The sequence below is a fragment of the Macaca thibetana genome, chromosome 2 (genome assembly GCF_024542745.1).
Source record: "Macaca thibetana thibetana isolate TM-01 chromosome 2, ASM2454274v1, whole genome shotgun sequence".
Lineage (NCBI taxonomy): Eukaryota > Metazoa > Chordata > Mammalia > Primates > Cercopithecidae > Macaca > Macaca thibetana.
In genome coordinates this window covers 46,469-63,219 of record NC_065579.1, presented here as the reverse complement: position 1 = coordinate 63,219, position 16,751 = coordinate 46,469, and the positions used below count along the sequence as shown (strand labels likewise).

At 41.5% G+C, this 16,751-nt stretch overlaps 1 protein-coding gene and 1 non-coding gene across 2 annotated transcripts in view; both read left to right on the top strand.

The window, feature by feature from the left end:
* The window catches only part of POTED (POTE ankyrin domain family member D), an 89,172-nt gene that overhangs the window by 33,719 nt on the left and 38,702 nt on the right, over positions 1-16,751 (top strand). Inside the window, 6 exon segments of the mRNA XM_050779072.1 lie at positions 1,099-1,213; positions 1,373-1,546; positions 4,379-4,485; positions 5,821-5,958; positions 7,117-7,148; positions 8,444-8,513. Of these exon segments, the coding sequence (XP_050635029.1) occupies positions 1,099-1,213; positions 1,373-1,546; positions 4,379-4,485; positions 5,821-5,958; positions 7,117-7,148; positions 8,444-8,499 (622 nt within the window). The 3' untranslated portion in view covers positions 8,500-8,513.
* On the top strand, positions 7,223-7,329 carry LOC126949440 (U6 spliceosomal RNA). The gene has a single exon (XR_007723741.1). It is a non-coding gene; the product is annotated as a U6 spliceosomal RNA (small nuclear RNA).

Here is a 16,751-nt window from a genome sequence, read left to right as displayed (position 1 = left end):
GTCCAACCAACCCCCTTGGCGCACGTTTACCTGTGTAACAAACCGGCACATCTGCACCTGTACCCCTGAATGTAAATGTTGAAAAAAGCTTCGCAAATAGTTTCATAAATCCATTTTAAAAAAAGAAAATTTATAACAGTCTTAAATCCTAATATGAAAGATTGGAAATATCTGATGTACATACATTGATAAATCTAAATATTGAAAAAAATGAGCCCATGGTATTTATTTGAATTTCCAGGTATTCTTTGGCTTAAAGTTTTTTGAAAACCAAAGTAAGAATTAGTTTATTTTAGAAATTTGTTTTTGTTTTCACCTCAGCCCTCTTATTCCATAGGTTTTTTAAGAACTAAAATCTATTTAAATGCTGGTCATCTGACTGGAACTGCCCCAGACCTGTTATAACATATTCTACTTAATGTAAGGCACCAGGGGTTGTATGATGCCCCATTATTTTATGTCTCAATAAGAGAATTATTTAAATGCCGCCAATTATAGTAAATCATGAATTATAAGTGGTATTTCAGTGGAGACAACATGGAGACAATGATCATCTTAGAATCACTGAAATACAATGTTACCTGTAGTCTTTAAAACGTACCTGAAAGTGTAGATATAATTGTATCATCTCACTTAATTCAAAGGTCTTTAGGGTATTAGTAAAAATTATAATATCTAACAATTATTGAGCTGTTTGTGTTAGGAACTATTCTATATCTTTTGCGTAGAGTCTCATTTAAGCGTTACAGTGGTTTCCTGTGAGAAAGCTACTATTTTCATTCCCATTTTATTGATGAGGAAACTGAGACACCAAAAGGCTAAGCAACAGCTGGGAAGTGACAGAGCTTCAAGTAGGGTTCCAGCCCAAGCTGAATGTCATCCAAGGGCTGTGCTGTTTCTATTCAAATAGGCTGCTCTTTCATTAATACAGCGAGTAATGAGAGGTAATAAACAATGTGCTTTCTTCATGGGAAAATTAAATGTTTGTTTTGAAGGCAGAGTAATAGCAGGCTATTCAGTGTTTGCAATTACACGAATCATTGATGTGCCTGTAGCTAGTGCACTACAATTTCCTAAAAAGTCTTCTCACTCTCCTAGCACTGCTCTACATCTGGCCTCTGCCAATGGGAATTCAGAAGTAGTAAAACTCCTGCTGGACAGACAATGTCAACTTAATGTCCTTGACAACAAAAACAGGACAGCTCTGACAGAGGTATGCAGTAGCCAACTGTATCAGCGTGAGATGGGTTTGATTTCAATACATAGCATAAAAATGAGTTTTCTGCTCTAAATGTAACTAGCTGGTGAAAGCTGTGGAATGTTACTTGGAATTCCTAGCATTTATAATTTGTTTTTGGTCTAACACTGACAGGCCGTACAATGCCAAGAAGATGAATGTGCGTTAATGTTGCTAGAACATGGCACTGATCCAAATATTCCAGATGAGTATGGAAATACCGCTCTACACTATGCTATCTACAATGAAGATAAATTAATGGCCAAAGCACTGCTTTTACATGGTGCTGCTATTGAATCAAAAAACAAGGTATAGATCCACCAGTTTTCTTTTCAAAATGCTGAAATGCATTCATTTTAACAGTGACCTGTGTAAGGGCCAGTTTTCCGTATTTGGAAGCTCAAGCATAACCTGAATGAAAACATTTTGAAATGACTTAATTATCTAAGATTTTATTTTAAATGTTGTTACTTTCAAAGAATCATTTGAGGGTACAGTTTTTTTTAATGCACTTGTGGTAAATACTTTTTTTGAAAACACTGAATTGGTAAAAGGTAATACTATTTTTCAATTTTTCCCTCCTAGGTTTTTTTTTTTCCCCTAATGAATGTAAAATTGCAAAATTTGCCCTGAAATAGGTTTTACACGAAAACTCCAAGAACACTTAAACATGTTTCAGTGAATAGAAATCCTGCTGCTTTGGCAAGTTCCCAAAAAACAGTAATAGATTTGAGGTGATGCACCTCTCAGTGGCAAGGCTTAAGATATTTCTGATTGCTCATGAGGCAGAAGTGGAAAGGGAAAAAGAGCAATCAGAAATACCAAGGCCAGTTTGGAAATTAGGTAATAGAGGGAAAAGACCATGAAGAGGTTGTGTGTGTGTGTGTGTCTGTGTCTGTGTGTGTGTCTATCTGTGTGTGGTTCATTTATTTGTTTCCTTTGTATGGTGAGACAAGGTTCTCTTCAATTTTAGAGAATGACAGTTTTCATTTTGGGAGGGGGGGTTACTGAGTTGTGAACTGCCTAGAGATCAATTTTAGGAGGCCTCTGAAGAACCAGATTGGCAGTAAATAGGTGGTCATGTAATGGGAAACCCTTGAGCAGAGGGAATAACAAGTAATTAACTGACTTAGTATCCTATTCTGGTAGAAATGGCCAATTAGAGTCTCAACTCTGCTTTCAAATCTAGCATGTCTGGATGGGAAGGTGGGAGATAAGGAGCTTTCAGTAACAAGATCAAGTTGGATTTTGAGTTTACTAGACCTTGTTCTTCTCTTACCGGGGAAAATTATGTGGTGTTTTCAGCAAATGAGTCTGTCTCCTACTCTTTCCTCTTTTTGGCCAAATCTTCAAATGAGAAAGGGAATTGGTCACGTGGGTGAGAAATGAGACTGAAGTAACTGTCTGTTGTATTAGCTTCCAGCTAGAATTTTGCATCCCAGTAACCTGAGGAAAATTTTTAAATAATCAATAAGTCTCGGCTTTTTCCTGAAGATTTTGATAGAGTAAGTCCAGTAAAGCCTAGATATGTATGTTTAAAAATGTTTCCTTGAAGCCAGGCATAGTGGTGCATGGCTGTAGTCCCAGCTGCTAGGGAGGCTGAGGGGGAGGATTGCTTGAGCTCAGGAGTTCGAGTCTAGCCTGGTTAACATAATGAGACCCTGTCTCTAACATCAACAATAACAACAACAAGAGTTTTCTCAAAATCTGGATACACACCTGCTTAAGAACCACTGAATACATAAATGTAATATGTAAATTCTTATATCTCAGAAACTTAAGATATCTGTAGAAGAGTTGGAGTTGGATATGTGCTGATTTCTTTAAATCTTTCCTATCCAATTACATTACTGACTCTTTTTTTTTTTTTTTTTTTTTTTTTTGAGATGTGGTCTCACTCTGTTTCCCAGTCTGGAGTGCAGTGGTGCAATCACAGCTCACTGCAGCCCTGACCTCCCCAAACTCACTCAGATGGTCCTCCAACCTCAGTTTTTGTATTTCTTTTTTTTTTTTTTTTTTCGTAGAGATGAGGTTTTTGCCATGTTTCTCAGGCTGGTCTTAAACTCCTGGGCTCAAGTGATTCACCTGCCTCAGCCTCCCAAAATGCTAGGATTATGGGTGTGAGCCACCATTCCTGGCCTAGTCTGACTTTTATCTCTGTGGTGAGACATTAAAATGAATATTATTGGCAGTATCTATCAGCTTACAGAGTAATACCCTTTCCTTCCTACCGTCAGTTATTCGCTGCCATTCAGAAGGTCTTTAGAAATGTGCAGTGAGTAGTCTTTGAGTCGGTAGAGGATGATCCTCTCGGGATTTTGTGTCTCTTTGTTATCATTCAAGTGCTTAGGTCAGTAAGCCGTTGTTAAGAGCAGAGTTTTCTCATTTAGAATTGTAGCAAATTGTAAACTGTTTTTTTGTCCATTGAAGCTGTATTATGGACTATCCAGTGTGTCTCATAAGTATGTAGAGCTTTGGCATAATCAGCATGGCAGTTTTAAACACTAGAAACCATGGAGTTATTAAGAATACAGATAGGAATTCTGTAATTTAGTTTCAGTAGTCCTATGAACTGATTATCTATTAACAATCTGGAAAAATTAAATACAGATAGATTTTAAATAAATAAATGTTGGGAAATTTTTTCAAATGGGCAGTATGAGTATTAATAGCAATTTTTATTACCTGTTGGAGCTTGAACTTTTGGTAAAACGTGAAACTAAAGAAATTTTTTACATGCAAATTATTGCTTTATACACAACAATTTTTCTTAGGGTGGAGGATATAGAGACAAAAGATACAGCCCCTGCCCTCAAGAAGCTCTTTGTTTAGGTGGGAAAAATGTTATCATCCAATAATAGCATGCCGAATGCTGGGTTAGAAGCAAAGAGTCTTGGAAGCAGTGAATGTTGAAAGTGAGTTTTTGAGATGATCAGCGTTGATGTGGTGAGGCAGAGAAGGGGTGTTTCCAAGGGAAGGAGCAGCACGTGGGAAAGCACAGAAGATTGAGGAGGAAGCAGCTGCATGTTACTTACTTTGTATGCGTGTAAGTCGGTAGGATCTTATATAAAGTTTCCGCTTCAGTTGAGGAGTATGTACTTTTTTGAATTGCATTCGCTTTTGCTTTATATTGTTTTACAGCATGACCTCACACCGCTGTTACTTGGCGTACATGAACAAAAACAGCAAGTGGTGAAATTTTTAGTCAAGAAAAAAGCTAATTTAAATGCACTTGATGGATATGGAAGGTATAGTTATTAGTTTTAATCTGTGTGTTGTTAACTAGATTGATAGCAGTCACTCAAGTCATAAATATTAAATTAATAAGATTAATGTGTACTTATTGGGACATAGTGGTCAGTATCAACACAAATCTGTCAGGTAGAAAAACAGTTATTTGGACTGGGCAACATAAAGTACAGTTTTTGTAGGATTCATCTTCTCTTATTGTATTGACTGATGTTCTTTGTTGTATGATGTTTTGGTTACATGATCTTATGTTAGCTGGAGGGATTTTGTATTGATTTTATGAAGTGTGAACTTTAACTTTCAGTTTACTTTATGACTCAGTATTGAACTTCTTAACCCTTTCTACCAGTTTTTAACCTCTGTGTCTTAGATGCTTTTCCACTAAATATGCTATATTAAACATAAGTAGGGGTTGAAAATTCTTTTGTCTTTTCAATGACTCTGCTTTAAGTTGCTTTCTTTGAAGAATATTAATGTTAGCTTATCCCTACATGACAATTAATTGCTATTCCCACATACTATGGGTTCAACAGCCTTCTTCCTTTTTTATTTCCAGTGTATTTTGATGTTTTTATTTTTAATTGGTATGGAAAGAGGGAGTGAAAATAGTTTTAAGTGGATACACTTTTCCTTTCATGAAGGCAAGCTGTAGGTGGGTGATAAAAGAGAAAAGAGCTAGGCTTTGGATTCACACAAGACTGAGTTTAATTCCTAGCTTTCTTACCTGCTAGGTGTGTGACCTTGGGAATGTTACTTACCACCAAATATGTTGTCATATATGAAAAGTAGGAGAATATATGCTTCAAAGTTGACTGTGCATAAGTAAGAGAGATATATATGGCACTTAATTCAGTGCCTAGTACATGCTTATTGGCATCATTAACTGACACTCCTGTGACTACTCTTCTTACTATTATTATTATTACTGCTTTCAGCATGCAGAGAGCTCTAGTTCATGTTACCCCCTAGCTGATTTTCTATTACAGCGTATCAGTCTAGGGAAGCTGTGATGAAATCTTCACTTAAATCTTTGTCCACTTCAGATAAGTGGTCCTAACATTGTTTCTTGCCCATCAAAGGACTTTAAATTAGTAGCTTCTACTATGCAACGCCCCAGTGAGATAAGAGGTTTCCTTTTTGTCCCTTCCTTTTAACCTTGGTGGTATTTTACAAAGATGAACACTTGAGCACCCAAGATGCTATGTCTTTTGGTACATGTAAATGTTTAATTCTGCACGGAGAGACAAGATGTTAAATTGGTAAAATATATCAAATTAGCTTTAAAAATAACTTTATTGCAGTTCCTAAGGGAGAAATTATCTCTGTCATTTTAGAACTGCTCTCATACTTGCTGTATGTTGTGGATCAGCAAGTCTAGTCAGCCTTCTACTTGAGCAAAATATTGATGTATCTTCTCAAGATCTGTCTGGACAGACGGCCAGAGAGTATGCTGTTTCTAGTCATCATAATGTGTAAGTGTTTACATTAAAAGGGGAGTTAATGCTAAATTGAGGTTTAAAATAATTGTAACAATTGCATCTTACGTATCAGGTGAGATGTCATAGTTCGGTTCAGATAGTTTTAGAATGACAGTGAGTGAGTTCCTTGCATCAGCCAGAACTCACAAAAAAAGCAAGACAAGTTAGAAGTACCAGTGGGTGGAGGATTCTTTATCTCAGGACTTTTAAGACCTTTATCCTTAGAGATCCCAACATTGTTCATTTCATCCAAGTATAACACCTATGCATGGGATAAAAAATGGTGTCACATCTTTGATTTTTCTGATTAGTTATTTGGGTCTTGAAATGTCCAGTTTAGCAGAAAGTCTTGTACTGTCTTCTGGGGACTGTCTCCTACATACTCCATGAATTTTTCAAGAACCGAAGGGGTTCACTAAATCCAAGGAAGACAGTCCCTTTTATCAAGTCAGAAGGAGGAGGAAAAAAAGGACATTCCAGTCATTCTGTTGTTTCCATTGTTTCTGTCGCTGCATTGTTGCCACTCAAACTGGTCCTGCTGCCTGGTAATGGTTGACCTTTGACACCAAGATGCCCTTACTGATTCAGATCCCTCAAGCCTTCCTGGCAATTCATACGGTGACTTTGAAGTTACAGCGTATTTTAGTTCCCATACCTATGCTTATATGCTCAGCCATTGTTCCCAAAGCACCAGCACCCTGCTCTGGCTGCTGGGCATCCTGACTTTATCCGCAGACAAAGTGAGCAGATTGACCCTTCCCCCCATATTCAGAACCTAATGTGGAACCCACATCTTAGCCAAGAATTAGCTGAGACCTTCACGGTCAGAGATCCTTTGAGGCAGTTGTTGGTCTTTTCTCTAGCAGATATCAGGTGGGCTTGTTCTGAAGGGTCAGAGGGGTTCAAATAACGTGAGAGAAAGAGATCAGTGTTTGTTTCTTCTTCTTTGCTACCAGGTCTGTGCTGTGAGGCACCTTTATATCCTGTATAGAACCTTAGGCAGGAGAAAGTCTCATATGAACCTTCCACGAGCAGGGGCTCCCGGTTGTGGTTGGCCCTTGAGTGATCTGTTTTACATGATAATGAAAATCGTCCAAGTTACTTCTATCTCTAGCTCAAGATTTTAAAATATTTTCAAATTCTACCTCACAGGAAGCCATTGAAGAGAATTCTCAGAATCTCAAGTAGGTTAGTTGGACTTAACAGAGCCAAGCCTCGTCCATGACTCATCACTAATCATGTGTAAAAGTAGGGCTTTGTGCTTGCTTCGGTGGCACATATCCTAAAATTAGAACAATACAGAGAAAATTAGTGTGGCTTCTGCATAAGGAGGCAGCACAAATTTTTGAAGCATTCCATGTTCTATGCAGTCACTGGAAGGTCATTTGACTATTTGCTGACTAGCTGTAAGGAAACACTGTGAAGCAAAGCAAAAGATGGGTGCCACCAAAATACTGAAATTGTGATTTGTGCTGCAAAAATAGTCATGTAAGATGGTCTATGAGATGACTTAGAGCTGAATAACATGTTCGGTGCAAAATTATATTGTTAGCATGTATGTCGAAAACTAGAAAATGTCAACTTGCAACTTCTTCATGGAAACTAAAAAAAATAAAAGAGTTTTGGTCTCCCCTGCCAGCTGGCATTGAACATCAATATAAAGCATTATCCTAACAAACATCTGGCTCAGAGTTGGAGTCTGTAGAGAAGGATCATTGGTCCAAGCCAGGTCTTAACATCCATTGGTTTTTCTGCCCTTGGTGTGATTGGTCAACTCCATAATAGTGGACAATCACATTAGCTACTTTAATGAGATATTTATGAATAAATTTAGTTACAAACTATGACATAGTTGAGATGCCCTGAATTATAAGCCATAAGGAGTAGGACAACTGAAAAGCAAAATTAGGACTTAATAACATTTTCTGAAAACTACATTTGCATATTAGAACCTATGAACAAAATACACATTGGGTTTTATTTGGGATTCCAAGATAATTTTAGTCATAAAGTTTAGGAACAGATTATTCCATTGCTTTACTATTTCTCTGAGCATTTAAAAAATATCTTGTTAAATCTTTATAACAACCTAGTAAAATATGAAATAAGGCAGCAAAGTCCTCACTTTGTTGAAGAAGGCATTGAGCCTAAGAGAAGCAAATTGTCCAAGAACAAATAGCTGTTCATTATGGAGCTAGGACTTATGCAGAGCTGGGACACTTTCTATTATGTCATGATAATGTAAGCTAATTTACTGGGTCACCATGCCCTTGATTTCTGAGCATTTCACCTTACATTGTTTTCTTCTTTAATTAGAAGCTTAAAGAGAAGTTTGTAGAATGTACTCATAAGTGAATGGGATGATACTGTTAAGTTCTGATATTATGATAATAGAAATACTCTAAGAATTTTACATTTGGTAAGTATTTTTTATATCAGTATTAAAATAGTAACTTGGTTTATTGCATTTGATACATAGAATTTGCCAATTATTTTCGACTACAAAGAAAAACGGATGCTAAAAATCTCTTCTGAAAACAGCAATCCAGGTAAGACTTGTGATAGTGAATTACTTTGGGTCAGTTGTCCCCAACCTTTTTGGCACCAGGGACTGGTTTTGTGGAAGACAAATCTTTCCATGGGCTGAGGGAAGGTGGGAGTGGTTTCAGGATTATTCAATCATGTTACATTTATTGTGCTACTTTATTTATATTATTATTACATTGTAATATATAATGAAATAATTATACAACTTAGCATCATGTAGAATCTATGGAAGCTCTGAGCTTATTTTTCTGCAACTAGACGGTCTCATCTGGGGGCAAAGTGAGACAGTGACAGATCATCAGGCATTAGATTCTCATACGAAGCACAGAATGTAGATCCCTCAGACGGGCAGTTCACAACAGGGTTCATGCTCCAATGAGTATCTAATTCTCTGACTGGTCTGACTGGTGGCAGAGTTCAGGCGGTAATATGAGCCTTGGGATGTGGCTATAAACACAGGCGAAGCTTCCCTGGCTTGCCTGCTGCTCACCTCCTCCTGTGTGGTGTGGCTCATAATAGTCCATGGATGGGTCCCAGTCTGTGGCCTGGGAGTTGTGGACCCTTGCTCTGGGTGGTCCTACCATAGATAAAAAAGTGAAAGTAAGCAATTTTTTTTTTTTTTTTGAGACGGAGTCTTGCTCTGTCGCCCAAGCTGGAGTGCAGTGGCGCGATCCTGGCTCACTGCAAGCTCCGCCTCCTGGGTTCACGCCATTCTCCTGCCCCAGCAATTTTTGATCACAAGAATGCTGAAGCACAAGTCGTGTTACATACGCTTGTCCCAACAAGGTTTTACTGTTACTGACTTCGTTCCTCCTCATTTGAAGTTGGAAAGAGATACATTTACTTTGTTGGAACAAGATGTGTTCTACCTGCTGGTTAATTGTCGTGATAACAGTAATTTTGTTAGAACAAGATGCTCTGCTACCATTTGCCAAAAGATTGCCATAATAAATATACAAATTGCCCCACTCTAGGCTCAGCAGATTATAATAAAAGTAGAAAAATGTTTCACAATAACAAAAATGCTAGTATGCTACTGGGTTGTGGACACCTGATACATTGTATAATCCAAACTGTAGGAGGACACCTTTAGCTATCTATTTATCACAGAGCTTCTGTAAGTTAGGTTTCATAAGTTGCAGGAGACAAAGATGGAACAGATGTAGTTTTGATCTTTAAGGTGCTCATAATAGAGCTGTCTCCATTTCTGTGCCTTTTCAACAGAATTTTCAAAGAACCCATTTCTATTTATGTTTTCACTTGTCCACTTAACAAATAACTATCAAATATCTTTTAGATACTAACCATTTTTGTAATGCTACAGAACACAAACAAAAATACAGACAGGAGCTTGTTATTATCATTGTCGTTTTTATTATTTTACTACTTTGTTTGGTGCTTACTGTGTGCTAGATGCCCACTGGAAGCTTATAATTATGATTTGTTATATATTGATTATGTGCCAGACATATGTGATGAGGAATAAAAGTTTTGGGGAAAAAACAGGTGTGATTTAAGGTAAACATACAGAGTGAGAAGAATTTTTCTAGGTAAAGAAGCAGAAGAAGAATAATGTTTGGCAGAAGGAACATGCAACGAGTTGGTGTGTTTGCCAGAAGGAACGTCTAACGAGATTGCCTGTTTGGCAGGAAGAGCAGCAAGTGCAAAAGACAAGATGCTTGAGTGAACTTTGCAGGGTTTCTGAGCAGTTCACTTTTGCTAGCACCAAAAGTGTGAGATACCAGAGGTTGGGAATGAGGTGAATACTTAGCTAAGGCAAATTTATGGTAGACTTTTTAATACTGTAGAAATGAGTAGGGCTTATCCTGTGGGCCATGGGAAATTTACCAGATAGAATGCTTTGGACTGCAAATACTGATGAGCAGTGGCTAAAACAGTAGGAACCAGAGTTGTTTTGGTTGTTCGGTGATATCTTAGGTATCCCACTTGTTCCTCTTTCAGCTGTGCTGTTGGCAGTGTTTTATTCATGTCTCCTTTCAGGGTTGGCTAATCGCAGCAGCTCCAAACATCTTGTTCTCACGGCACAACATCACAAGAGCTGCTTTTCTTCACATGTGTCTTTTAAACAGGGAGAAAACTTAGAAGCATGCAAGGGGCTTCCTGTAACATTTCATTGGCTGGGTCACACCACATGCTCATTCCCAAATCAGGCACTGGGAAGGCAAATATGTGATTAGCTTAGAATAAACATTTCTGTTTCTGAGGCTGAGGAGGGGGATTGGGATAATAAATATCCCAATAGACTTGTGTTTCTTCTGCAAGAAAGAATAAGGCGTGGCTATTGTGAGGGAGCCCACAGTGTTTGCTGCAGAGGCTCATTGGAGACATTTGAGCAGGGGAATCGCAAGATTAAATTTGAGTACTAAGGCATTCTGGTCGTGGTATAAAACGGGTTAGCAAGCTTTTTCTGTAAAGGACCAGGTGGGTAATATTTGAGGTTATGTGGTCTCTGTCATATCTACTTACCCTGCTGTTGTTTGCTGTTGTAGTGTGAAAGCCATGATGATTCTATGTAAGCAAACAGGCATGATAGAGCTCCTATAAAACTTTATTTACAAAGCCATAAGGCAGATTATATTTGGCCTGTGGCCTATAGTTTGCTGGAATTGATGGAAGGGAACCAGGTAAAGAAACCAGGAGACAAAGGAAGCTTTTGCAGTAGTGAACTATAGTTTTCTTCTCACACATCCTTGGACTAGTATCAGTGTATTAGAAGGTTTTCACCCATCCATGGTGAAATAAATAAAGTTCAGAATCTCAGTTACTCATTTTAATATGTTGGCCTTTTTTTAGTGTTATGCTTTTTTCATTTGCTTAATTTTTTTCATGTAAAAAACGCATTAATAGTTGGCATTTTCTTTTAAATAAAAACCATTTTGTAAATGTTTATGTTCCCAGTGGTAGTGGGAATATAAAACAGAGGCAGAAAAGAGGTATAGTCAATATGATTTAGTGATAATTGAATGAGAAAGGTTTGGGGCACAGAGAGAAGTGTTCACTTCTGATTTTCCAGTGACTAGCACAAGACAGTTTGAAACGTGATTTTTTTCTCTTGGGCCCCCCCCCCCCAAAAAAAGGCTTTTTTACCTTCTCATCCTTGGAGCCATTGGCATTAGCTATGGGCCTGATAGTTTAAGAAAACTTTATTCTCCAAAGTAACATTTTGATAAATAGTGTAATTCTTTATTACAGCAAAACCATTGCTTAAGTGGGCAAAACTCTAGAGGATAGGAAAAGACACTCTTGAAATAAGGTGGTGATGCCCTGAAATTCAGCAAACTGCAGGGGCACATGTTGTTCTACTGTTATGCCCAGACTGTTTGTTCCCCAAAGAAGACCACCAGAGTCCAGAGTCAAAGCCAAGCGGCAAGGATCTTTACTACAAGTTCGAACCTGGTCCCTCCATTCCACAGTGTACAAGAGGGCCTCGAACAATGCGAGCGTTTGCTTTTTATAGCCCGAGAGTTACAGGGGAACAAAGGAATTCTTTTGATTCCCGCGCTTTCAGTAAAACCTTGAACGGCCGTCTCCTTATCGGAGACTTTCCAGGTGGTGTTTGTACTGGGCTCAGGGAGTTTGAGAGATACATGGCGATATGTGGTGGGATGGGAGGATGGGATGTGTTTGTACTGGGCTCAGGGAGTTTGAGAGATACATGGCGATATGTGGTGGGATGGGAGGATGGGATGTGTTTGTACTGGGCTCAGGGAGTTTGAGAGATACATGGCGATATGTGGTGGGATGGGAGGATGGGATGTGTTTGTACTGGGCTCAGGGAGTTTGAGAGATACATGGCGATATGTGGTGGGATGGGAGGATGGGATGTGTTTGTACTGGGCTCAGGGAGTTTGAGAGATATATGGCGATATGTGGTGGGATGGGAGGATGGGATGTGTTTGTACTGGGCTCACGGAGTTTTCCCCTGGGGCTGAGGAATGTGCCCAGCTCCTTTCATTCTCCCCTTCTTTTCAGGCATCTCTAGAGCCAATCTTGGGTCTTATAAGTCTGATTCTGTCTCAGTGTTTACAGGTTGGTATTGGGCTCTGAGAACCATGAGTTGTACGGTGTCAAATCTCTCTCTAACAAACTGTAAAATTCTGTTAACAACACAAGGTCCTACGGTAAGCAGAAATAGTAGACTTAGCAGGGGTCCAAGGAAGGGGGCTAACAGAGAAAACATAGAGGAATTCCACCATTGGTCTGCAGCTGAAGCAAACTGCTGTGTTTTTACTTCAGTGCTTAACTTGCGTAACTGTTGGACCCGGTCCTCTACAAGCCCTGATTCATTTATGTAGAAACAACAGTCTTCTTTTAGAAACATACAAGTACCACCTTTTTCTGCAGTGAGTAGATCTAGGGCCCTCCGGTTCTGCAAGGTTACCTGTGCTAGGGACGTGAGCTGCCGCTGGAGGGAGGCAAGGGACTCAGCTGACTCCTCCATAGCAACGGCAAATTGTTGGTACAACTTGTTACTTTCTATGAGGGTGTGACCTAGGGCTCCCCCCGCCAGTCCGGCCGCAATGAAGGATGCGGTGAGGGAGATTCCTGCAATGAGGGGGAGAAATATGGCTCGTGCAGGTCTCGGTCTAGGGTCTGGGTGAATAACAGCACTAGTCCAGTTACCGGTATACCCTAGGAACTCGCCAGCAGTTAGTAGAGTCAACCGGGGAACTAATGTGACAGGGAGACACAGTAGGTTGTTAACAGAGGGACTAGGTAGGTTCTTAGATAATGTTCCATTACACCAGAAGAATATGCCTGACGGAGCCTTTAAGGTGATATTAGGGGGCGTTGCAGTGATGCTGCAGAGGCTGGAACTGGTTCCTGAGAAACAGTAGGGAAACTTCTCCTGACTGGGGTTTAGGTATAAGGGCACGTTAGGGATAGGGGCATATGAGAGGTTTCGGAGGTTGTTAGCTTGGGCAGAGGTAGAGGATCCTCATGGCAGAGGGACAGCGGTTAGCGGTGGATGCCCTAGAGTGGCACACAGAAAGCAGCCAGACAGGCTGTGAAGTCCTGTAAGGTTAGCAAGTTCTAGTCCTTCTTGTAATAACTTTCTTTTTTTTTTTTTTTTTTTTTGAGACGGAGTCTCGCTCTGTCGCCCAGGCCTGGAGTGCAGTGGCCGGATCTCAGCTCACTGCAAGCTCCACCTCCTGGGTTTACGCCATTCTCCTGCCTCAGCCTCCCGAGTAGCTGGGACTACAGGCGCCCGCCACCTCACCCGGCTAGTTTTTTTGTATTTTTTAGTAGAGAGAGGGTTTCTCCGTATTAGCCAGGATAGTCTCGATCTCCTGACCTAGTGATCCGCCCATCTCGGCCTCCCAGAGTGCTGGGATTACAGGCTTGAGCCACCGTGCCCAGCCCTTCTTGTAATAACTTTAACCAGGAGAAAGGACGTAAGTCTTGTGTTAGTCTGTTTTCCTGTCGTTGGATATTCCCGTGGACCAGGGGCAGTACTTGCACTAGGCCTCGCCACAGATAGAGGTGACTGCTAGGCCATGTGGAGGAGGGGGAGTAGTATACAGCCCCATGTTGAGGCGTGGTGCAGCGGGAGTTCCAGAGGTCTCTAACTATCCATGTATATGAAAAGTCTCTATCCCGTCTACGATGGAAGGGCCACTTAGGGTCTAACTGTTTTCTCTCTCCCCAATAACGGGGTCTGTGGATGTTACAATAGTTATAAGGACAGCCGGCATTTTGGTGCCACCAGTAGTGTTTACAGTTGTATTTAGTCTGATCAAACTCAAAGCATATTATTGGTGTCATAGGTTTGGCTATTTGAAAACCATTAAAATTTAGTAGAATTGGGCTGTTGCACCCTGAGGAGGGGCAATCAGCACTGACCAATAATTTCCCGGGCTTATGAGGTTGCCCAGGGTGGGTTCGGTTTTCATAAAGCCAGAATCTCCAGACAAAGGGATTAAGAGCTGGTTTTGTGATTTCTCCAGCGGCCACTAGGGCGACTAACGTTAGGGTTAGACTACCTAACTGCATGTTTGTAGTGAGCTATGTTGCCGGCGCAGGGTGAGTTTTAAGGGGTTGTTTCTAGCTCTGTCCACAGTCCACGTGTCCGGTGCTTCAGCCACCGCCGTGATTGGTCCCAGGAGGTCGGAGGTTGGGTCCACCGGCTTGACGTGGGTGTAGTGGATCCACGACGTGATGCCTTCTACCTTCAGGGCGGTGGGTGTGGTTAGGAGTACCTGGAGTGGTCCTTTCCACCTGGGTTCTAGGGTCTCTTGTCGGTGTCGCTTGACACCGACAGGACCCAGTCTCCCGGCTGGTACGGATGGGGTGTCGGCGGGGGACTGGTCTCATATAGTTCCTTCAGCTTGGGCCAGATTTCTTGATGAATTTTCTGCAAGGCTTGTAGGGAAAATAAGAGTTCAGAGACATTTTCTGTTTCAGACTTGAGCAGATCATCTTTTAGGCTGGGAACTAAGGGTGGGGGTCTGCCATACATAATTTCATAAGGGGTAAGGCCCAGTCTGTAAGGGGTATTACGGGCCCAGAACAGAGCATAGGGGAGAAGGACCACCTAATTAGCACCAGTCTCTATAGTTAATTTAGTTAAGGTTTTCTTTAAGGTCCGATTCATCCTTTCTACCTGTCCTGAACTCTGGGGCCTGTAAGCACAATGTAGTTTCCAATTTGCCCCAAGGATGGAAGCCAAATCTTGACTTACCTTAGCGACGAAGGCCGGCCTATTATCTGACCTTATCTGGACGGGGAAGCCATACCTGGGGAGGATATCTTCCAGGATTTTCTTTGCTACAACCTGAGCAGTTTCCTTTTTGGTGGGGAATGCTTCAGTCTACCCTGAAAAAGTATCTACAAAGACAAGTAAGTACCGATACCCATATTTTCCTGGCTTTATCTCAGTAAAATCTACTTCCCAGTAGATACCGGGCCTGGTTCCTCTGAGCCTTGTTCCCGTTGCGGCCTGGGATTGGGGGTAGGCGTTGTTAAGCTGGCAGACTTTGCAACTTGTCACGATGTTGCTGGCCATCTTGGCTGTATGTCTGAATTTGAGCTTAGAGCGTCTGATCAGGTCTATCATCCGCCAAGCACCCAGGTGGGTGGTTCGGTGGATGTGTTGTAACACTTTGTTGTCCTAATTTTTCTGGTAGGATGGTTTGGTCATTAGTATCAGTCCACCACCTATTCTGGATCTGTTTTAGGGGAAGCTTGTCAATCCACTGGAGATCTTGTTCTGAATAATCAGGGAAATATGGCAAGTCCCGGGGACCCGGGTCAGGGAGCTGGAGTGCAAGGAGTTGGCTGGGAGCCTTTGCCACCTTTCTTGCAGTTTGGTCCGCCAGAAAGTTGCCTTGAGCAGTTGAAGTAGTTAGTTTCTGATGCCCTGGGCAATGCACAATGGCTAACTTTTCTGGCCTCCATAGGGCTGTTAGCAGGGCTAGGATTTCTTGCTTGTTTTTTATCTCTTTTCCTTCAGCCGTCAGTAACCCCCGCTCACTGTAAATGGCCCCATGTATATGCGCCGTTGCAAAAGCATATCGGTTGTCTGTATATACCATCAGCTTCTTCCCCGCCCCTAAGGTAAGAGCTTGAGTGAGCGCTATCAGTTCGGCCTTCTGGGCCGATGTCCCCGGGGGCAGGGGTTCCGCCCAGATTACTTCAGTCTCTGAAGTTACTGCCGCTCCAGCGTACCTCTGGCCCTGATGCATGAAGCTGCTCCTATCAGTGAACCAAACGAGGTCGGTGTCAGGAAGTGGGCGGTCCTGCAGGTCTTCTCGAACTCTGTGCACCTGAGCTAGTATCTCGGTGCAGTCGTGGAGTGGGGCGTCCAGGTCCGGGTTGGGCAGCAGCGAGGCAGGGTTTAAGGTCGTTGGGGGCAGGAATGTTATCCTGAGAGGATTTAGTAGTAGTCCTTGGTAGTGGGTGAGTCGGGCGTTACTCATCCAGCGATTAGGTGGCTGTTTGAGTACACCTTCGATGGCATGTGGAGTAACGACCCGCAATTCTTGCCCCATGACAAGTTTATCAGCATCCTGCACCATCAGAGCCGTGGCTGCAATCATTCGGAGACAGGGAGGCCACCCGGCAGCCACTGGGTCTAACTTCTTTGACAGGTAGGCAACTGGCCTCCGCCAGGGGCCTAAGTTCTGTGTTATTACCGCCTTGGCAACACCTTTATTCTCATCTACGTATAAGTGGAAGGGCTTGGTAACATCAGGTAGTCCCAGTGCAGGCGTGGAGAG